This window comes from Palaemon carinicauda, chromosome 1 (genome assembly GCF_036898095.1).
Source record: "Palaemon carinicauda isolate YSFRI2023 chromosome 1, ASM3689809v2, whole genome shotgun sequence".
Classification (NCBI taxonomy): Eukaryota; Metazoa; Arthropoda; class Malacostraca; order Decapoda; family Palaemonidae; genus Palaemon; species Palaemon carinicauda.
The window spans coordinates 288,081,075-288,105,827 of NC_090725.1; the positions used below are offsets into that span (position 1 = coordinate 288,081,075).

Here is a 24,753-nt window from a genome sequence, read left to right on the forward strand (position 1 = left end):
TCTTGAGGGTTGTCCATAACCCTTATTTGTTGTCCCAGCATTTTCATTGAACATTTCTGCTTTTCTATTCAAATCTTTTACCATCCTTTGCAATATGAGGTAGTAGCTAGAGTATATATATATATATATATATATATATATATATATATATATATATATATATATATATATGCGTGTGTGTGTATATACACACACATATATATGTTTATATATATGTGTGTATATATATATTTAAAAATAACAACAAATACAGCCTTTTCTAGTTCATTGCCATACAAATGTTTCAGACGTATCCTTAGTCATTTCTTGCCTTTGGCCAGTTTCATAACCACGCTGGACACTGCGGATCGGTGTTGCTGGGAGACTTTAGTCTGATGGCTCAGAGCAAACCAACCTAGTAGGGGTGACCCTGACTAGTACAGCTTTGTTGGTCATGGAGATACGCAAACCCTTTCACCACATTCAAGAATCTTCATATCTATCTATCTATCTATCTATCTATCTATCTATCTATCTATCTATATATATATATATATATATATATATATATATATATATATATATATATATATATATATATATATATATATATGTATACAGTATATATTCTAGCTACTACCTCTGGAACTATATAAATATGATAAAAAATGAAATTCTTGTACATTGGTCCATTGAACGATTTGTGAACACTTAATACAGTTCAAAATAAAAGTATTTAGCTTCAGACAAACATACAAATATGAAGTCAATGTGGCTGAGTTGTACAGTGCTCAAATGAAATTGAGGCCAACGACAAAATATACTGACTGAACCTTTCAGGTAGCGAGTGTGGCCGATTATCTTTTCTATTTTGGCTTATTTAGTTCAGGTTATTTTCCCCTAAAGTCTTGCCGCCAGATTTTGTTACGCTTATTGAGTCATTTTCGAAAGATAATTATTCATTGATATAAATAGAAAAAAAAAATTCTTGAATTATAATGGTTCAAGCTTTAGGGGTCATTAACTTGATTGAGGGTACACTCAGGCACACTATTCCATTCTATTTCTCTTCCTCTTGTTTTTTTTTTTTTATAAAAGATTTATTTTAATGTTGTTACTGTTCTTAAAATATTCTATTTTATTTGTTTATTACTTCTCATGTTTATTATATCCTTATTTCCTTTCCTCACTTGGCTATTTTTCCCTGTTGGAGCCCTTATTACTAGCTAAACTACAACCCTAGTTGGAAAACCAAGATGCTACAGCATCTTGGTTTTCCAACTAGGGTTGTAGTTTTGCTAGTAATAATAATAATAATAATAATAATAATAATAATAATAATAATAATAATAATAATAATAATAATATCAAGTGAGAAATCTTGACTAGAAATAACGAGTAAATAAAATTATTTTGTTATAAACACATAGATAAAAATATTCTTAATTAAAATCCTCGGGAAATTAAGAGTAAAGGGACATGACATTTTAGGGTAGGTTGTCATGACGAAAGTTCTGTAGTTACCCGAGTTTGTCAGTTGAGTTCTCGTATTTTCCTCAGTTGCTACATAAATGTGGGCATTTTTATGTAGGCAGGTATAACTAAGAAACTACGTGATTTGCTCTACACGTGAATTCCTCATATACTTTTATATTATATTACGTTTTCGTCAGTTTATAACTTCCGCCGTGGACTCTCAGGTGCGTTAGATGCAACCCAAGCTCTATGTGAGGAGCACGTGCCATCCGGCAGACTTCTTAGGCAAATTGGCACCTGTTTTACACCTCTTAATCCTCCTTCTTCCTTCTCCTCTGAGGAGAGATGAATAGCATACCGAGGGATTGAATATACCAGATATTTCCAACTTCTCGATTTGCCAATGCATCCATTGGCTGCAAATACTGTTGGTGACTGTATCCACGACTAGACTACGTTGAACAAGTTCTGTTGAACCTGGGGGAAAATGTTTTCAATGTTCTTGTACTCTGATGCTTTGGTATTTCATTGTTTAATATCAGTTATTGTTATTATTTTTTCTTGATTTTTTCCTCTTCGTCTCTCCCTTTTCTCTCCCATTTCTACAATATCCAATACTGTTTCTTTCTGGCCTGTAGCATTTGAATTGCTGGAAATTAATAACATTGAAAAAAAAATATAAAATAATAATGGAAGTAGTAATATTATACTTGACAACTATTATCTTTAGTTAAATTCAGCTGCATAATGCACGGGCTCTTCTAGACTTTCTAGAGCAACCAGTTGGTATTACTGACTGACCTAAACTTAGTTAACCCTTACATCACGTACTTACATTAGTATGCTGTGGTCAGCTGTGATTTGTAAAGGTGGGTTCAACCCGGTTATCCAGCAAAACACTTCTAGGACAGGCAACCTAGTTGGACCACAATGGAATCAGAATTCATGGAGTGGGACGTGTGGACCTATGAACAGTCAGTTGTAGCTTGGGTAGATGGGAAAAATTCTTTAAATTTAGAACACAGCTTGTCTAAAAATTTAACGAATGCTGTTGTACACAGATAATAAAACGGCTTAGTTTATTTGGTTTGTTTGCCAAAAAACCCACATGCAAAACACGATTTCAGGATCTATTATTTTTTAGCATAACTTATTATTATCATTATTAAATCCATATGAAATCCCCGGGATATTAACTCACGGAAGTTCACGAGGGGGATGATTATATTTAAGAGAATTCATATCTTTAAAAACAAATCATGTTAATCATAGAATAGAATTATTTTCAAACAAAATGGGGATTAAATTCTAAGATAAACCTTTAACATGCCCGAGATTCTTTCTGGTGACGTGGAATTCAGTTCAGGTCATCGTCTTTAGCGCCTCTCTTGCGATTAATCCGAGTTGAACTGTGAAGTGGCACACGTTTCCCAGCTTCACTTGAGGTGTAAGATCTACTATTCGCCTTATTATAAAGCTGCGAAACACACAGTCTTAGAAGTATTGTGAACATCGCTTTGTTATAAATGTGTTTCACGACCTTAAATACACAGTTGTACCTATTTTAGAACAAATAAACATTATAGCAGAGGGGAAATAAGTCTTAGGACATTGAGACCTGTGGTAGCCTATTGGAAACGTACTTGTTTGGCAATCTTTTGGATAGGGGTTCGAGACTAACTCGAGCCCACTATCCTTTTGAGCAAGGGGTGGAGTTTAAGGGAGCCTGTAGGTCTACCTGTTTAGCCATCTGGTGCCATTGCCTGGCCCTCCCTGGTCCTAGCCTTAAACCTTAAATGAAAATAAATGGAAAAATTTAGAATAATTTAAAAGCAGATTTATTACGTTTTCAGCTTCATGTTATAAGTTCATGGTGTCAATTTTTCCGTATCATATTTTGGTTTGTTTATTCATGCATCCATATGAATATTTTGAATGATTACGATAATGATCAAAGTAATGTCAAGTGAGCAAATTTAAGTCGGTAAAACTTCGAAATGATTTTTCCATTTGGAGAACACCCAGGAAAACCGATAGCTAACATTTCTCACCATTTCTTATTGGACTTACCTCAGCTCGATCTCGATAAGTTTTATTGGGTAGCTTAACAATTTTTTTTTACTTTTTATAAATAAGAGTTTTCTCTCAGATTTACACACATTCACTATATTCATATACACACACACTTACACACACACACACACACACACACATATATATATATATATATATATATATATATATATATATATATATATATATATATATTTATATATATATATGTGTGTGTATGTATTATATAGATAGATATGTATACTCATATGGTGTATATATATATATATATATATATATATATATATATATATATATATATATATATATATATATATATATATGTGATAAATTTTGCACATTTTTACGTGTTTTTCATATTCAAATAAGCCATATATATTTTGATATATTAATGTCTGGATTCTCTTAACGACCTCGGGATCAAAGCCCCAGGCGAAATCTCACAAAGACAAGAGCTTGGCTCCGGCCGGGAATCGAACCCTGGTCGGCAAGCTTATATAGACAGTGACTAACCCATTCGGCCACGAAGGAGCCAAGCTCTTGTCTTTGTGAGATTTCGCCTGGGGCTTTGATCCCGAGGTCGTTAAGAGAATCCAGACATTAATATATCAAAATATATATGGCTTATTTGAATATATATATATATATATATATATATATATATATATATATATATATATATATATATATATATATATATATATATATATATATATATATATATATATATATATATATATATATATATATATATATATATATATATATATATATATATATATATATATATATATATATATATATATATATATATATATATATATATATACATATATATATATATATATATATATATATATATATATTTATATATATATGTGTGTGTGTGTGTCTGTGTGTATGTATGTAAGTACATACACACACACACACACACAAGGAAATGAATGGAGTATCTACACAAGTACGTGATATGTGATATAATTTAACCAATAAGCTTTCTGGAATAAGGATTTGTTGAATTGCAAATCCTAATGCATGCAACGATAGTTTGGTTGAAAGGTAAGAATGTCGATCCGCCGGGGATGGTGGAATTGAGTAGGGGCCGGGGGGGGGGGGGGTGGCCGGTTACATTATGGTAGGTTTTTCTGAGCATGGAGAAATATTCCTCGGATTTTAAATTTTTGAAGAATTTGCTATCTTGGCGTGAATGTCTCACATGATGAAACGAAAAATAATCTCGCGGCTGGAAAATATATATATATATATATATATATATATATATATATATATATATATATATATATATATATATATATATATATATATATATATATATATATCTGTGTGTTTCAGATTATAACTCATTTTTCGTATTGCCACTTATTCTACGAGAGGGGAATATATATATATATATATATATATATATATATATATATATATATATATATATATATATGAGAGAGAGAGAGAGAGAGAGAGAGAGAGAGAGAGAGAGAGAGAGAGAGAGAGAGAGAGAGAGAGAGAGAGAGAGAGTCACATTTTACCATGATTACTTACACTTCGATTATTATATCATATGAAAGGAGAGTCTTGACCAGATTTTAAACCTCTGAAATGATTTCTTTTGAACATTAAATCTCGTTTAATATCAGCCTCGTTCAACTTGAAATATATTCAACAGTTTTCACACCTTTTTAGTAGAAAAGCTTCGAGGGTATTTTCATATTCATGATGAGGACACTCAATAAAGAGCTTTCCTCTTGTCAACTAGATGACGTCAAACTACAGTAATCACCTTTTTCTAACGTTCCGAGACCTTTGTCTGTAATCCAACTCTTTTTTTTTCTTTTTTCTCACGTGCTCATTGTCTTTGTAATATATTTCACTAATTCTGGAAGCTTTGTTCTATCAGGTCAAGTAGTTGGCGCCGGCCTTATTGTTGCAACGTAAGATCTTTATATTGGTTTAAATAAAAGTGAAATTTGACCTTCCGAGAGTTTTTATAAGTAATTTAGGGTATTTTTTAAAACTTGAATATTGATCAATCCAATCTTCCCTTGATTAATGGCAGGATTCAAACATACTTCGTAATCATGTTTCTAATCATTTATTTTATTGTAACAAATGTCAGAGATTTATTTTCATAATAATAATGAGTATTTTTATTATTATTATTATTATTATTATTATTATTATTATTATTATTATTATTAGCCACACTTCGACGGTGCGCCACGCAAGTCATGCAGTAATTCTCACTAAATTTGGTTTAGTCCAAAAGAGAAAAATCGCCCTGGTAACCCTCCACTTGATAAATGATATATATATATATATATATATATATATATATATATATATATATATATATATATATATATATATATATATATATATATATATATATATATCGAAATTTATTATTTTACATAAATGAATCTCAAGGCGCTGAGTTGCCTCACAGTCCCTAACGCTGTACTGCGTAGCCCTCATCCATAGATCAGTTCATCCATATATGCATCTCTTCACGATCTTGTATGTATTGACAAATATTTTGCAAAAAGGTTATCCTTATTCGGAGTTATTCCTCTAAAATAAACTCCATGAGTCAGTCATTTCAATATCTGCAATTTCACTGCTCCAAGAGATTCAGAAGATGAATGCTGTTGCACAAGATGTCCATTGCAAAAGGTCAGGGTCTGAAAAGATGTTAAAGGATTTAGGGATTCTCTTTTATATGGTAACAAGGAGGATCACGATGACGTCAAGGCTTCATTATCAAAGACGATTATATTTTTAAGTGGTGGATGTTAATGATGGTTATAAAAGGGTTGTGTTGCATAGGAGAGCGCTCGTGCTCACACGCTCACATCTATAATTAGATGCATCGGTAACTCAATCTGTATTTATACAAAGGGTTATTTTACAATAAAAATGCTTGTACAGGGATGTATATTGAATGATAAAGGTAAGGAGTATGGTTTTTTTTTTTTTTTTTTTTTTTTTTTTTTTTTTTTTTTTTTTTTTTTTTTTTTTTGAGCTGCAAAAGAAGGAAAGTAATGACACGAGTTGGAATAAAAAAAAGATAACTTTTTAGGAAATCAGGTTTGCAGTTGATAACGTTTCTATAGAGGATACGTAACTAGTCCAACTCAATATTGAATTTGTCTGGTCGATTAGATTTAGGAATTATCTGTTTTAATGTTGTTAATGTCTTTTAGATATTTTACTTTTATTTTTCATTACTTATATCGTTTATTTATTTCCTTGTTTCTTTTCCTCACTGGGCTATTTTTCCCTGTTGGAGCCCTTGGATATATAGCATCTTGCTTTTCCTACTAGGGTTGTAGCTTGGCTAATAATAATAATAATAATAATAATAATAATAATAATAATAATAATAATAATAATAATAATAATAATAATAATAATACTGAAAATTGCAAGATCGTTGGATGAGTGAGGTGTAGTGCAGTCAAACTCGTTTTAAATACTTGTAAATAGAGCCCGTTTTAGATCGAAATTTAACCTGAGATTGCGAACGAAAAATATAGTAAAAAAAGATTCTTTTGGTATCATCTTCCATCATAAAATATACACCAAATACCCATTAAAAAAAGTAGTGTCACAAGTCATTGAATTTCCTCTCTGCAGATGACATTACACTTACGTGGATAAACTGCTAATTTCAACTTTAATCCTTAAGCTTTTGCTTTTGTTAGAAATATAAAAAGCTTCAGATTTTGATATGTTACACTTTGCTCATCTTTTGGTTATTTTTATAATCCCGCTCCTTGTTGTCGGTTGAAATATATTGTGCGATTTGAGTGCAGACCTCCGCCACGGCAGCTTATTTCAGTCGACCTTTTGCTTGGCCTTGACCTAGGACTTTCAAAATTGAATCACTTCCACGTCTCAACATAACAATTAATCCCCGAAAGTTTCACTACTGTAAGTAAAATTGTGGCCAGGAAGTTTTTTTCACAAACAAACAGACAAATGGACAATAAGGGCAAAAATACATCTTCCTCTCAGCTTCGTTGGGGTGGGTGGTTAATAACCAGCTGTTCCAAGCATTATACAGTAGGTTATTTTGAACCATGGTTCATTTGAACTGTGGAAGTCAGGTTGGAATACTTTCGCCTGTTTGTCTTTTGGGGTCTCTTATTTGGAAGAGAAAATTCCTCTGCAGTTTTTGCATTTGTCTAGAAACTTTTAAAATTAAAATTAGAATTTTCAAGAAACTACCAATTCTCGTCCTTTATTTGAGAAAGATAAAAATTCCTTCAACATTTTGTCTCTTGTTAGTATCCCGTGTTCGAAAGCTAATACGTCTTTCCTTCGTGTCCTGTTCTCGGATCCTATTTGAGATAGAAAATTTTTTTCTCGACTTTTCCATTCTCACCCTTCAATTTACGAAAATTTTCTCCACCATTTGGTCTAATTCACATTGATTATTGGAAATAGAGGATTCTGTCGTGTGTTTGTCTAATTCTCAGCTAATTTTTTTTAAAGGATACCATTACTTGTTTGCTTAGTTTTATTAACTTACTTGAAACTGGAGAATCACTCCTATTTAAAAGAAAAAAAAATTTTTATTTTGTATTTTGGTATCTTTATTGTGAAAGAATTCTGTTTTCAACAGTCGTAGTCTCTTCAGTTTTAAAAATAATTCTTCCAATAAAAAAGTCTATTCGTAAATCGTTTTGGATGGAAATTATTTCGCTACCATTTCTTTTTCACTAAGTTATACAGTTTTTTTTCTAACTCTTATCTTCTCGTCACATTTCCAGACCTCCTTTCAAATCGGAGTTTTATTTTCCTGGTGCGGGTCACTGTCTCCCTGCAACTTCATAACTTAAAGTAGGATATGTCATCTGCACTCTGGCCATTCACCTTACTATTAATACAATGTTACGTATAAGCAGCTATCTACATTCCTTTGTAGAGTCTTCCGTTGCTATGATAAACAGTGAAGGACTCATGATTTCTGACTTATAGGTTTAGAATATATATTATTCTTCTGATACACCTGCCAATTATTTTACTCTAGATCCTGTATTATGATATATTGTACTAGCATCGCTATCTCGTTGAGTTTTCTCATTATCTCTTCCATCACGATGATTGATCTCGTTGGTGGTCTTGGTACTTTGCAAAATGACTTCTCAATAACCACAATTATATTATTTTTTTCATGCAGCTGCCCTTTTTATAGATTGTCTGTCTGTTGAGAATATCTCTGAAAAGAAACCAAATAAAAACAAAATATCAATTGCAGCCACTTTACCAGACTTTCTTCTCCAGTACCTTTTCCAATATTTCCAAAGCCTACTGAAGTTTCCACAAAGCCACAAGATCTGGAATTTTGGAAGGGCTGAGAGAATAATTTTAGAAGAAAAACTGGCTCTTAAGAATGGTTGTGGTGGCCGATGTGGTAACGTCGCTGACTGGTGAACGCCAGACTAGGGTTTCCCTTTCAAGCTCATAAATTTTTTGATCGCTGCAATCTCGCCATCCTTTGGGGAGCCTATAGGTCTATCTGCCGAGTCGTCCGCAGCCATTGCCTGACCCTCCTTGGTCTAGCTTGGGTGGAGAGGGGGCTTGGGTGCTGATCATATGTATATATGGTCAGTCTCTAGGGCATTGTCCTGCTTGATAGGGCAAAGTCACTGCCCCTGGCCTCTGCCATTCATGACCGGCCTTTAAAGCCTTTAAAAGGAATAGAGTCGGCATGGCAATTGATGAGCTGAAGAACGATTCATTTGTGATGAAAAGGATTCATAGGGAAAAACACATGACTCGGAAGAATAAGATTCCTTTAAAAACAAGAAATCATTTTTGTTGTAAAGAGGTATTTTGCTTATTAGTGGGAATGCATAATGTAAGGATATTAGAGCATGAATATACTGTACCAAGTTATACAATTAAAGATTAGCAGTAGATAATTATCTAAGAGGAGATGAAACATTTTATGATGTGGAAAGATATTCTGCAGCAGGTACAAATTTTCTTTTTTTTTTCTCAAGGAAGTAACAATCCGGCTGTGGTGATCTGACGAAAAGTATCCGATTGAGTAATAAAACACTTCGTTTCCCATTTATCAGTAGCCAAGACCTGTTTTGCTAATGGTCGCCAAAAAGGTAAAGTTTTGGGTCAACAGTAAACGTATGTCCAGTCACTGTTTGCTGCCTTGTGAAAGGTCAGTTAAAGCTACATTTATATTGTTAAGAATTCAGGGCTGAAGTGCAGCGTGCCATGAACTGGCGACTTGGACAACTGGAGAATTAAATATTTTGGTGTTAGAAATGAAGTTTAAAAACTGGAAAATTGTATTATGAAGTACATTTGGCGAGTAAGTTTAATCAGGGCAGCGTTAGAAGAACATTAGATGCAGTGGAACTATGGAAGGTCGCCCCTCGTTTGCTGTGTGAGAACCTAAGAGAAGATATGGAAATGCTAGATAAATTTGCCTATATAATATACTGTAAATTCTCAATAAAATAGAAAAAAATCAGGCTCTCTCTCTCTCTCTCTCTCTCTCTCTCTCTCTCTCTCTCTATATATATATATATATATATGTATATATATATATTTATATGTATATATCTATATCTATATATATATATATCTATCTATCTATATATATATCTATATATATATATATATATATATATTATAGTCATGAAGGAAGAATAAAAAGACTTGATAGGACCTTCGTCTTATTAGTGACACCAACGGACTCGCAATGAAAATAAGTATACGTTGATATTGTATTTATACAGGAGAATGATATCCCACACTGCTAGTTTCTTGATGATTCCAGATAAGTCAGTTTTGGGAAAGAGGATAATACAGGATTACTGGAAAACAAAATAGGGCTTGGTTAATTAAGAAGGATTCGACGATATTTCTTGGATAATGTCATTAACCTGGATTATTGTCTTTGTCTAATACCAACAAATTGTGTGACTTAATCCTAGCCAGAGGAAGATGAATCATTATTAACGAAAGTTCTAACTCCAATTAAATCTTTTCACTTTACCTTTTATGGTCATATACATATTTTATATATATATATATATATATATGTGTGTATATATATATATATATGTGTGTGTGTGTGTGTGTGTGTATGTATGTATACGTGTTTTTGGGGGAGGGGCACGTTGCTATTTTTACAGATGTAAGTGAGTATGAACATCTGTGGAAATTAAGGAAAATGGTGTTTGGCTAACGCAAATCTAAGTTATGATTTGAAGGCCAGGCGACCTCACTCCTTCAGATGCGCTGAGAGACCAAAGGGCTTTACTCTTTGTGAACCATCCTATATATATATATATATATATATAGGTGATTAAGATGAAATATAGGTATTTATATTTACTTGTCCATTGCTGAGAACAAAGGCCTCAGAAATGCCGTTCCATTTGCGCCTGTTTATGGTCTTTCTATGCCAGTCCCCACACACACAAACTTCTTAGTTCGTCAATCCATCATCTTCTCTCCCTTCTGCTTTTTTTGTAATATATATATATATATATATATATATATATATATATATATATATATATATATATATATATATATATATAATCTGTGATTTCTCTACTTTTTGTTAGTTCTCATGATTCCGTATCGTGTAGTCAAAATAGATTACTTAATAGTAATACATTACTGTAAGCGTTATTTGACTAAAAGCCTTCGGTCACTAAAACATTATAATGAACATAATATAGTTATGTCTTGATTCCGATATCGAATGAATGTCCTTTAAAATATTAGGAAAGTGGACTTCATAGATATGCATATTGACTTTATAATCCGTTATAATAGGAAATATTTCGGTTTTTCTCTGTGTTTCTCAAGAGTGTTATATTCAAATAATCTTTTGTCACTTTTGTCCTTTATAATTTATATTTACGCCATTTTTATTGTGTAGGGTGATGCGTACTTGTTAATTGATTTATGGAACAAAATTTGCACATTTTCACTTTAAAATTCTCAGGACATCGTTGCCTTAGCAGATTGCATTGTGGCGAAGTCCGGTTTATCCTGGACCACCAAAGGTAGTTATCAACTACCGAATTGATTATATAAATGAATTAGGAATAGGATAATGGCTTATGAGTTTCGGCATTACAATTTATTTTCTAAATTCACAATTTGATAGTATTACCGAAATGCATAATAATATTTAACATGGAGAGAAGAACAAATTACTTTCGTTTATGTGGTTAGGCAACTCTTGACTTGTCTGTTTTTCTTTTAAGATACATTCTGCTCGCGAACTGAATTCTCGCAAGAATTTTTTGTTGTTGTTTGTGTATTGCTGATGAAAATTCATTATGCAATTTCATATTTTCATTTTTATCATTATCTTTGGATTTCAAATCGTACTTTTTAAGATTGAAAGGGGAAGATGATAAACTATACATATTAATTAATATATATTACACCTTGCATATTATTATAAAGGTAAATTTCTTGGCATTTTGAACATATGAATTGTTTTTTTTTTCACATATTGAGAGGTATCACCTCATGCTACAAGACGTTCTTGCCAACTGCATGTAGGTTTTTTTGGGTAGATCTTGATGCTGTGTTGTGTTGATGATTGGGTGAGTGAACGAAGTTGCTAGAGATGGCAGTGTGTGTGTGTGTGCGCGTGTGTTGGCATGCAAGGCTATCGTATTAGTGAAAGAAGACAGTGTGGCTTCTGCTCTTGCGCTGTTAACACATTTCTCTGCCGTTCCTGTCAAACGCTGAACTTGCATTGTCTTGCACATCGACTGACATTTGTCAAGAAGCTTAACTTCTTATTATATAACTTTTATGAAGTGCTTCTGCCTTTGTGACTAATCATTCTTATAGCAATCGATAAGTTTCTCCTTCCCCGGGTTTAAAACTTAAAAAGCTTTTTTGGGAAAGGCTCTCTCAGGATGTCCTTTGTGGAAGCTGAGTCCTCCTCTGTCTGAAAGCATCACCTGGTTGGGTCCCACCGTGGGGACTCCTCGGCAACCGGCACCCGTAGCCACGCATCCTACATAGGTTAGGGCATCCCATGCTGTCATAGCCAGGTTCTCCCCACCAAGGTTAACCGCTAACTCGATGGAGATCACCTTGTTGACGTTCCTTCAGGTCGGTGTCCTAGGAGTAGTGGTGGGTAGCGTGAAGGTGGGACTCTTAGTGTGTTCGCTGGTTACTTGTGGGACGTCATGGCTGCGCCAGACAGTCCAGCTTTTGCAGGGTATCCTAACATCCCCATTATCTGTACTCCAGATACGGGGACAAGTGATAAGGAAAACCCTTTCCCATTTCCCGATGGTATCCCATCACCCTTCAGGCCAAGCAGCCCTTGTGGAAGTGTCAGGTCCTTTGGGGGGGATGACAAAGACTCCCATTCGGTGAAGGGGCGTCGTGGTAGCCAAATTTTGCATAACTTGTTGCATCCTTTGGACTATTACCACCATCATCAGCTGAAGAGACGCAGTCGTGCAAATTCGATTTCGAGTGACCATGGTAGTGATGTGGGTTTAGACAATGAGCGATCACCACCGGTGCAGATTCCATCACTTAATATTAGAGTGCCGTCGCCAAGGCGATTTTCTCTGTCTCTCAAGCCAGGTCGATCCAAAACACCCGATCCTCCAAGAAAGCCTAAGGCCGAGAAACAAGCATCTCGCCCTCTCACTCCAGAGCCATGGCCTGTGTACCAACCAATAGCTCGGCCGAGACCGAGAGCTAACTTATTGGGTGTTCCTAATGCAGATGGCTCATCTGGGATGCCTGCCCTACGGTATGGAGGCAGCGGACATAATGTTTCGAATGCAGGTCTTCCAAATAATTCTCGAAGGTATAGTGTCACAGATAGTACTTCAAGCAGTAGTTGTAGTGAGAGTAGTTACAGTGAAAGTGAAGATGAACATCAGAGCCCTAGAGAGTGGGTCTCTGAAGCCAATAAGGAAAACGATGAAAATCACAATGCTCATCCCAATAATGGGACCACAAAACCACCACACATCCGTATTTCTAGGCCAAAGTCTCGTCTCAAACTCAAAATGCCCGTTCGCGAAAATAAAAGCCTTAACGCCTCTCTCTCTCCCATCCACGCCCCTCCGAACGCCTCTCTCTCTCCCATCCACGCCCCTTCGCGCTATGAACATTTGTTGAATCAAAGATCTCTTTCTAGGTCTCCCCATAGGCCTCTTATTGAATCTCCTTTAGTGCGAAGTGTATCTCCCAACCCGGGGCTGAAACAATTCGGACACAGTGAACACTTGAGTGCATTTTCGCAGTACAGTAGAAGTCCAGGAGAACATTCCCATATTAGTTCTAAGAAAAATTTTGTAACCAGCATAGAAATTTCTGGACCTTCATCAAGAACATCGATACACCATAGAGAAGAGGAGGGACATTCTAGAGGTTTTTTGAGTCCAACTAGGCACTTGATGGATGATGATGACAATATCAGCTGGGAAAGCTTTTGGGCAGATGACCCAGATGGGAACGCCCATGGAAGTTCTAGGAGGGGTTCCTCCAGAAAGGGTTCTCTGGAAAAGGATTCTTCCGTGGAGAAGCTCTATAGCATCTATGATCAAATTATCAAAGAAGGTGAGTATTTTGTTAGCTTACCCAATTAGATAAGCTAATTTTCAAAATTTCCCGATTTTAGGAAAAAAATATGAATTATGAGTAGATAATATTGTAAATTGTGTGTACAGTCTATCTACTAAGTATAAAAGTATTGATAGTATGATAAAGGTCAAAGTGTAAGGTAGATAAATTAGTAACATATTGAAGGAAATGTCCAAGCATATGTCGAAGGTGATCTGTCAAAACATCTACAAAAAGCGGGTACTGTGCTGTACTGTGATATACGTTAGTACAATTGTATGTGTCTGGTTGGAAGGGCCGGGCAATCTACAATAGCAGTACTTTGTATACAGTATGATCCGTTTTATGCCCACATAAAACAAAGTTTAAACATATTAGTTTATTTACTTGAATACATTATTCTGAACTCGAAAGTTTTATGCTACAGAATGGTAAGGGTGTCATCTTTATTTCAGGGGAAGTTTAGGTTAAAAGAAAAAAGAAACTGATTACACACCCAATTGGCTTTTGTTCTGAGAAAAAAAAATGTAAAATTTGCAAACTGGATGTGTATGTCACTGAGAGCAGAAGCCTTATGGTTGAGTACAGTTTGCATAATCTCATGAAAAAATGCTGTGTTGTACTTACGAAAGAACTATTTTTGCGAATAATTATTGTTATATATTTTTTTCTTATTATGTTCTTCTTTTTCTCAAAGATACTGTAACATATTTAGTATAGTATACCTTTGGTTGAAATTTCATAGTTTGCTATACTGTATAATGGAAAACTTTTTGTGCTCATATGTTGAGTATGCCTTATTTGTATTAAATAATTTTAATCATTCAGGAATGAAAATTAATTACGTGTTCGTGGGTAGGGAATTCATGGAAAATACTAAGGGTGTCTCAAATACTTTTGATTATATATTAATTTTTTTTTTCTTATCAGTTGCTTAGCTCCAGGCCCTTTCCTTATTGTGGCATGAACAGATGTATTGGTTTCATATATTGCACTGTATTCTATTTTGGAGACTATTTAAAATACTAATTAGATTTCAATGATATTTTTATTTTTAATGTTAATTAAAAAAAAAAAACTGTAGAAAGACAATTTGGTTTACAGTGTCAGTTTATAGTAAAGTAATATCCTTTCAAGTTGAGGAAGTAGATATTGTAAATTAATTTTAGTTTCATTGATGTAGAATTCAACTACCAAGTATTTTTTCACATCACTAAGTTTTCTTTAAGTTAATGGACCTGGATATGGACAATGAAAAAGTATCATTAATGTATAGTAGTAAATTATGCTTGATTATTATAATTTTATCATTACAGTATATTGCATTACTGTACCTTTTTTTTTTTTTTTTTTTTTTTTTTTTTTTTTTTTTTTTTTTTTTTTTTTTTTTTTTTTTTGAATACTTTAAATGTTAACCAAGTCACATATTAGAGAATTTTTCGTTTGCAAAAATAATTTTTTTTTGATAAAACTACAAAAGTTGATTACTCTAGTGTTCTTGAAGAAAGTTTTACATTGTTTCATATGTACTGTACAGTAGTACCACGGTTTAAAAGTTTTAATTTGTTCAGGGAGTTAGCTCGTAACCTTAATTGCTCATTTTGTATATCAATTGTTCCCATAAGAAATAAAGTAAATTCACTCGATCCATTCCACAAGTTCTAAATACATTTATACACTTATTTTTTATAGATTTGTGATAGAATCTAGTGATCGAATTATGACCCAAAACATTATAATGTCCCACCATGATTATTTGTATTAAAATATCGGTTATCTCTTAACGACGTTCACTATCTCTAACTGAATCACTTGATTTATGCTTTATGGACTCTTGGTCATTTTTCTTTTATTTCTCTTACATTTATTCTTTAAATGGAACCTATACAGAATTAGTGCTTTTGCCTTTTCTTTTAAATGACATGAAAATGGGGTAACTTTATTGCATAGTATTATTTGTTTCATAGTCAGACAGAATGAAGAATATCATAAGTCTGGAGGTTATACTCAAAACACTTGAAAATTATTGTTCACAGGATTTCATAGTACATTAGTGTGAGGCATTTTACCTTTTATTTCCTATTACATTTTGAAAGATTTATTGATTCGTAAGGTTAACTGTGGGCATGAACATATTTCTTCTTCCAGAAGACTCTATTATGATGAAAATTCAATCATATGCCTTCCTTCAATAAGTAATCTTGGAACAAAAAATTGGTATTATTTATAAATGTCCCTAGTGCACTATTTCTATCTGAAACCACAGCACTTGTCTTTGCCAACTAACACAAAGGTTGATTAAGAACAAACATGCAACTAATAGAAAGGGTCTGTAACGGTTGCTACTTCAACAACAGGTTATATATATATAATTTTATGTGTATTTTGAATTCAAAAGTTTATATCCTTGCCATGAATTTCGTCCAGTCATATAAAAATTGTTTTCATTTTAGTTGTATGTTGAAAGCTTCAAAATTTAGTTGTATGAGGCTCTTGCTTACAGTCCCTCTCACATAAATGAAATGGAAATGCAGGCACAGTAACCAAGGCTGCAAGAAATATGACTACATTATGTATAAACGAAGAATAACCATAAACAGTTTTCATCAGTGAAGTTTTGTTATATGGAATAAATGGCTGGATTTGTGTAATGATGAATTAGATAACAAATTACAGCAGATGAAACCCAAAGAAGAATTATTGTTGTCATCAATACAGAAAGAAATACTTGTATAGAAGTTCTGATGAGGGTCTAAAAATTTGATACCATTTAAATGTTAGATTATTTTATAGTCACCCCTTTGTCTCAGCTTCTGTTAATAGACAGGACAATCAAATTAATTATGTATGAATGCCCCAATTCTGGTCAACAATAAATCCTTTGAAAATATTTTTGAGAATCTTCCACCATTTTCAGCCAAAATAAGAATTGTACATTACTAAATTTGTTCGAATGTCCCTAATAATTTTTTTCTTTAGCTAAGTCAGCTTTTTCATTTCTTGTATCTACCATGCAGTACAGTATTCTACGTATGTACGTACAGTATATATGTTTATATACATCCATTTCTCCTTATATATAAGTAAAAGAAAATAACTGTTCCTCAATAGTGGGAATTGTCATATACAGCACTGTACTTCTATACCGTACTGTATGTGTAAAACATGTACTGTACTCAAGTCTGAGCCATATAGGCTGATACACACTATTCAAAGCCCAAGATAGTATTATCCTTTGTATGTTTCCTTACCTATAAATGTTTTATGTGCTTTTACTATTTACTATAATTAAAGTATTGTTGTATCTTCATATTTACGATACAGTATTACATTGGAAATTAATTAATACTCAATTCAAGTCCTTAACTTTGTATTAACAAGTTACTTTTTATAAAATTTATTTGTAAATATTTGTTATTGCTATTTGTGCACTCATATACAGTATAGTTATTGTAGATGATACATCTTTGTACAAGAAATTGGGAAGTCTTTTCATCTTTGGATTTTATCATTTTTATTAGTTTCTGAGTGGCTGTAGTTAAGTCATAATATACTATGGCAAGGATTTTTCTGTAGATATACTGTATATTGCACTGAATAGATTTTGTAAATAAATCTACATGCCCACAGTTTTGATAAATCTACATACCCACAGTTTGACAACGATATGGCCCAAGTACTGTACATTGTTTGACCTGTACTCTATATATTGGGATACAATGATACGCTTGATATACATTCCTAGTGTGAGTGGGGATATTCATAGTACAGAACTGTATTTGTAGTACATTATATACAGAACAGCATGTAGATCATTCATATAAAGGTAAGGTGCCATTTGCCAAAGTGTTTCTGTTTTGATTTAAAGTCCAGCAATAGATTTTCTGAAGAAATCTTTTGAAGTCTTCCTTCATTAATCTGGATTAAGAAATTCACTCTAGATTCCAGTCAACTGTACTGTCAAATATATCATTTTTCCTGGAATTATTACAATTTCATGTATTGTAAAGTTATTGTGAATTATTAAATATGCTATCTTATAATTACCCCCATGTAATTCAATTAGTTGGAATTATATTATAGTTTTTCTTTTTGGTAGCTTCTATTTCCTTTCTTTCATGCTTAATGAATATTTGGAATTTCAAAAATTTTCTAGAAAAGTCTGCAGAATATCAAATCCTTCCAATTGTATAATGAATTTAGGGTGACAAATTAGCTTTCAAGTCATACTAAAAATTGTTTAGTCTACTCTATTAACATTCAAGGATTTTGGATAGCAAATGTTTGAAAATCATTGGTTTCTCGTGTGCATACTAAAGTGATTCAATATTTGCAGGTCAAATGCGCAGGCATTCAGGGGATGTTGACAGAAGACGACATGGGAGTGGTTCCTCACATCATAATGTTTATGTACGAGGAGAGATGGACCCTAATCAAGCTGCCATTCTTTTCCGTGATTCTCGAGGGGTAAGTATTAAGGTTATTTTTAGACTTACATGCAGGAAAAGATGTTGGATTTAATTACATGGCTACTGAAAGTACTTAACTCCAAATCCAGTATGGAAAACTTCGATGAGTTTATAGTATTAACTGCTATCAGGCTCTGACATGTATATTTATCGAGTGAGATACGGTTGTTTAGCATTATTTTTCTCTTTAATCATGTTATAGTTTTGAATTAAATTGTGATTCATCTACTAGATATTGCTTACAAGCATGTTTCCCTTTGGGTTGACTTACATCATATTAAAGAATAAAAAATAAAAAGGAAATAATGTTATGGATTTGTAAATCAGGTGCCAGTTATTGTAATACTTCATATGTAAACTTTTTACACTGTAGTAATATTATTTCTTGATTTATACATTAATAGCTTTCTGAATTTAATGAAAGTATCATACAGTATTGGAAACAGGAACTATTACAGTAATAAACTTGTCAATGAGTGGGATTTGACATGAATAATTCCTGCGATTTCTATATTGTAAGGTGATATCTTCATTGATTTGAAAATTTTCCACTATTCCAAAGAAAGGAAGTTTGTTCAGTAATGATGTACTGTACAGTATTGTATAATACTGCTCAGAAAAGACAACTTTTATAAAAGTTTGCCAATAAGTCAAATTTGATAGCCTAACATCATTAAAAAAATCACCTTTTATAGAGAATTCAGAGGCTAGAAAGCACCTTTAGGTTGATATTTCAAAAATAGTTTGGATATTTTACGAGAAGCGGACAACTGTTAGTAGAAGTGTGTAACAAGTAGCAAGATGGAGACCATTACATTAAATGCTTCTAGAATATCCAGGAGAAAGGCTATAAATGAGACCTGTACTGGATCAATATTCAGGCAGAAAGTTCTCAATACACTGTACAAAAGACAGTGGACAGAGCTCACCTTTTTTAGGTTAATCCATAGCTGGAAAAACAATAGTGGTGATGCTTAAGCAATTTATGTGATTTATTATTTTTGTGTTCACTTTGGAAGAGCAATTTTTTTTAGATACATAGAACATTCTTTTAAATTCTAAGGATGATTAAGTGACATGAGTATTAAAAAGTAACCAGGCAAAATTGAAGTTAAATCTAGTCTAATGTAAGATAAGGAAGACAAATTAGTTAAGTCTAGCCCTGTGATGAAACCTGACATCATCTAGCAATAGAAGGCAATACAAAAACTATACACAATGGCTATTTGTGGTAACCTTATTAGATTCATGGATTGACGTTTATCAGACAGACTTAAAAGTAAGAGTGGGAAGCACAGTTTCTAGGCTTGTAAATCAGAGGAAGGAATTCTACAGGGAGGTATACTTGGCGTTACATGTTTTGCCATTGTTACGAATAATATTGTAGAAGTAATATCTCTCCTGCAAAGAGCTCTATTGGTTGATAATTTTGCAGTGTACTGAATTGACACATGGAAGTATACACTGTAACCTTGAAAGGTACTATTTTGTCCTAAGAAAAGAAGCGAAGTGTTTGTGCATGATATTTGATTCCAAACTCACATGGTCTAGTTGCATTGATGCCCAGAAATTGAAGGTCAAAAAATCTGTAGATATTTTACTAGTGGGTTTTAGTCTAAATTAGGGAGCAGATAAAACATCATTATTGTGAATGCTTGAATAGATTTGGTGATAGAAAAATATTATTTTAAAGAATATTGCCTTGGAAATCAAACAAAAATTCTTAGGTTGAACAACTTGAAGAAACTTGCATGAACCAAGACAAAGGCAACTAAGCCTGTTTACATGTAGTTCTTGCTCAATTCAGAGCCATGAATCCTTATTCTATTAACATTTTCATTGATTTAATATGTGTGGTTTTTGGGTTTTATTCTTACACAATTGTAAAAGAGGACATTTCCTCAGAGGAAGAGAAAGGAATGTGTCCAGCCCCTAATTCTGTGAAGAAAATGGTGGTAAAATGGACTTAGTTATACAGTTTTGTAGAAAGGTATCATCTAGATAAAGAAGTAGTTAGCAGATCAGGCAATTTTATAATAATGCATTAACCATTTCAGAAACATTTTGAAATGTAGGCAGAAACAATATTTTCTTGATCAGTTTTTAGTGAAAATGTCCTCAAGTGAATCACAGCTAATGCCAGAAAAAAAGGCAAAGAAAGGAAAGAACCCTCAGAAGGGTAGTTATCCAACATTTTCAGAGAGAGGTACTCCCCTTCCATACAACACTAGCCTCTATTCAAGCCATCCTCTCTCCTCCCTGGGATGAAGTTCAGTGTTCCTCATTTCATATTTATTCATTTCATTACAATAGTTTCTTGTTTTGGGGATGCTTTTATGAGCTTTAATGTACAGTACTGTAAATTAATATACATTATGCAGAAATGATCCTTAATAGGAATATCCTTGGATGAGGTACCAATTTCTAGTACAATACATCCCATTCATTCTTGCAGGGAAAATAGATCCTCTGTTCGAACGAGGTTTTGGAACTGGTTAAGTTAGATCTCTGAGGTTAAGGTTTAAAGACCACTCATGATTGGCAGGGGCAATGGACAGTGACAATGCCCTAGAGATGACCATATATCCCTATGAATAGTGCCTAAGCCCACCTCTCCATCCAAGCTAGGAGAGGGCCAAGCATTTGCTCTGATGAGTACATAGCAGGTAGACCTATATTGTAGGCTCTCAAACCCCCCTCTATCCTTACCTCACGAGGATAGGGAGGTTACAGACAAGAAGTTATCGAGTTTGAGCGGGACTTGATCTCCCGTACAGCAGAACCCAAGGCAGGGACGTTTCCAATAAGCCACTGCTGTGCTGTATGTTCTTCCGTATATGAAACCAAATTAGACCTATATTGTAGGCTCTCAAACCCCCCTCTATCCTTACCTCACGAGGCTAGGGAGGTTACAGACAAGAAGTTATCGAGTTTGAGCGGGACTTGATCTCCCGTACAGCAGAACCCAAGGCAGGGACGTTTCCAATAAGCCACTGCTGTGCAGTATGTTCTTCCGTATATGAAACCAAATTAGAAGAACTCAATGAACATACGTGTGTTAATTTAGAACCTCGCTTACTGAGTATGTTTATGTGGACACCACAGAACTGTTATTTGATTTGCAAAGAGGAAAATTTTGTCTGGTATCTGTGTAGAATTAAAATTTCTCCCAAGAACTCCTTTGTCTTGATAGAAAACTGGTAACTCTCAAATCTAATAGACCAACTTCAGTAAAGCTTTTTCATTTTAGATGAATTGAACAAGTTGATGACATCTCTCGTAAGAGACAGAAAACCAAAGAAATTTCCCAACTATCCACATGCCCTAACCTGGATCATTCCTGAAATTTCCTTGTGACCAAAATTCTTTCCAACGAAAATTAATCTCAAAGAATGAGGTTTTCTCCAAATTCTTTGATCATCATGCTTATAAAGGTCATGTAAAGTTATTGATGGTTCAAAGTTCATAAGTCATATATACCCAAGTCACCATATTAGGATAATGTTATTTACTGCAGAGTTGTCCACTCTATTTAGAGGCTTGGAGCTTATTTTGAAAACTTAAGAGAAAATCTTTACGCACTGTGAGTAAAAGCTAATCAGGCTTTAAATGTCTTAATAGCGATTGGTATATCCACCTCACACAAATATATTTTGAATTGTAGCAGTGCACCATTGTGTAGTCATTGGGACAGATTACTGTCTTTTGATTATATTCTAGTGTGCTACATGCAATTTATTAGCAGCGGAAAAAACATGGCTTTCACCTAAAATATCTCCTTGAGATTTGGTATAAAAAAGTTTTGATTTATCCCTTTATGTCCTTTGAAAACAAAATTGTAATCTTTAAATGACATTTGATCTATTTCTATATCAATTGATTTTTTTAAAAAATATTGTCATTGATATTTATATTATGAAATTTGTGAATTATATTTTATTTTTTAGTATAGTATATGAATATGTGAATGACAAGCCAAGATTTTTTTTATTGAGGATAATCATGGCCGTTAGGAATATTTTATGGGATCCAAAGTACGTAAATGACAGCCTGTATGAAATAATGAACTGTATGAAATTATTATGACAAATCAAATCAAGAATTAGAGTATAATGATTTTCTTCATTCTAAGAGTAATTATAGAGTGCGGATCATAAGCACCCAAAGACAATTCCCTTAAACTAGCTACGCTGGAGTTTTAAACAAATCCAGGAGAAGAAATCTCTAAAAGCGGCTTGTTAACAAACAGAAAATGGTGCAAAGGATGGAGATTAGTATACCAAAGCTAACCCAAGCCATTGGGTATTACCATTAACTGCTATATTGTCTCATTACTTTATTAGAGGCCTAAGTCTATTTAAAGGAAAGAACTGGAAAGTCTATAGTTTTAGGGGTAAACGTTGATAGAACCGAGCTTCTAAAGAGAAGCAATATGATTATCAGGCGAGTAGAAATAAAACATTTTATTATTAAGATGTTTTTCTTTAAATTGGTCATAGTTCTTTAAAATTTTGAAATTTGTGGAAGAACCCACATGACTTTTCCTATATACATAAAGAATGTAGATCTACAAGTGACAGCTGAACATATTTTATGAGAATGTCAAGAGATCTACAAGTGATAGCTGAACATATTTTATGAGAATATCAATAGATCTACAAGTGACAGCTGAACATATTTTATGAGAATATCAAAACTGCAACCAACAGGAAAGATCAAGTTTGGATACATTTCAAGAGCTCTATGAGAATTAATTATTTGAAATATTTGACCTCAGCAAGTTAAATATACATGTAGAGTAATTTTTACATCCACCATCAAGATATACAGTACTGTATATGGAGGATAGAATTATTACTTTTCTTGAAAATCCTGAAGTACAGTATGAAAAATTATGTAGTTTATATATGTCTGTTATTACTAGACAGGCTGGAATCCTGTTTGGAATAGCAAAATAATACAATTATAAGGGCTCCAACAAGGAAATGAATAAGCTTTAAATGAGAAATGAAAGTTTTTAAATATTAAAATCAAGAACTGCATCAAATAGATACAATAGAGATACTGCTCACAGTATGCCTTGTGTGGCAAGCCGGAAATAGTGTAATACAGTAGATCATAGTAAAGATCTTTGGTTTCCAGGTACATTGTAGCCTTTTACTAGTTACAGTATCTGTTTTATTCATCATCCTATCTAGGTGTATACTGTAATATGAAAATTTATAAATGGGACTTGCTTCCGTTAAAATGCTTTATGAGTTTGGATAAAAATTAGAACAGTACACTGCTCTGAAATGTGTAATTTTTCAGAAGTATATACTGTATAGGAGGTAACATCAATTTTGTGAACTTCAGTAGTTACACAAGCTCTATGAAGATTTGCATTTTGCATGAATTATGGACCTTTTCAGATATACAGTCGCTTTGGAAAGTCTTGTCCTAGTAGGACTTGTGGACACCACTTTCCTGATAAACTAAATTCCTTCCTAAAAGTAAGTAGTTTTGGTCATGAGTGACACTGTGATATACAGAACTGACATTACTGACTGTTTGGAAATGTGTGGGATTAAATAGTGAGTACTGTATTGTCTTGGCAACGAGAGATTATTTTTGGTGTGTATATATATGTTGTTTGACAGGTGTTAGAATTGGTAATGTTTCTGGGGGTTTTGTTGTTACTCTTATTTGGTCTTTCAAGAAAATTGTGGCGTAATTCAATAAAATTAGAGTGTGTATGTGTTTTGACAGTTGTTAAAATTGGTTTTGTTTGTACCCTTCTTTGGTCTTTCAAGAAAATTGTGGTGTAATTCAAGAAAAATAGAGTGTGTATGTGTTTTGACAGTTGTTAAAATTGGTTTTGTTTGTACCCTTCTTTGGTCTTTCAAGAAAATTGTGGTGTAATTCAAGAAAATTAGTGTGTGTAGGTGTCTATTGATAGTTGTTACAATTAGTATCGTTACTGAGGGTTTTGTTTGTACCCTTCCTTGGTCTTTCAAGGAAATTGTGGTGTATTTCAAGAATATGTGGTTTATGTTTGCTCTTCAGGAGGTGTTTATATTAAGGTATAATGTAACATTATTATGGCAAGTAGCCTATAGCCTTTTCATTTATACTGTAGTTAACCCTCACCATACAGGTATTG

General features: G+C 33.3%; 1 protein-coding gene across 4 annotated transcripts in view; it reads left to right on the top strand.

The window, feature by feature from the left end:
* Positions 1-24,753, top strand: part of SNF4Agamma (SNF4/AMP-activated protein kinase gamma subunit) — a 68,866-nt gene that overhangs the window by 8,556 nt on the left and 35,557 nt on the right. For 2 of the 4 annotated variants that reach the window (XM_068391963.1, XM_068391956.1), the window contains exons 2-4: positions 13,718-14,139; positions 18,479-18,609; positions 24,023-24,103. In XM_068391963.1, coding sequence (XP_068248064.1) covers positions 13,977-14,139; positions 18,479-18,609; positions 24,023-24,103 — 375 coding nt within the window. In that variant the 5' untranslated portion in view covers positions 13,718-13,976. Of the gene's footprint in view, positions 1-12,219; positions 14,140-18,478; positions 18,610-24,022; positions 24,104-24,753 lie in introns of those variants that run through there. The other 2 variants (XM_068391940.1, XM_068391946.1) reach the window with 2 other exon arrangements.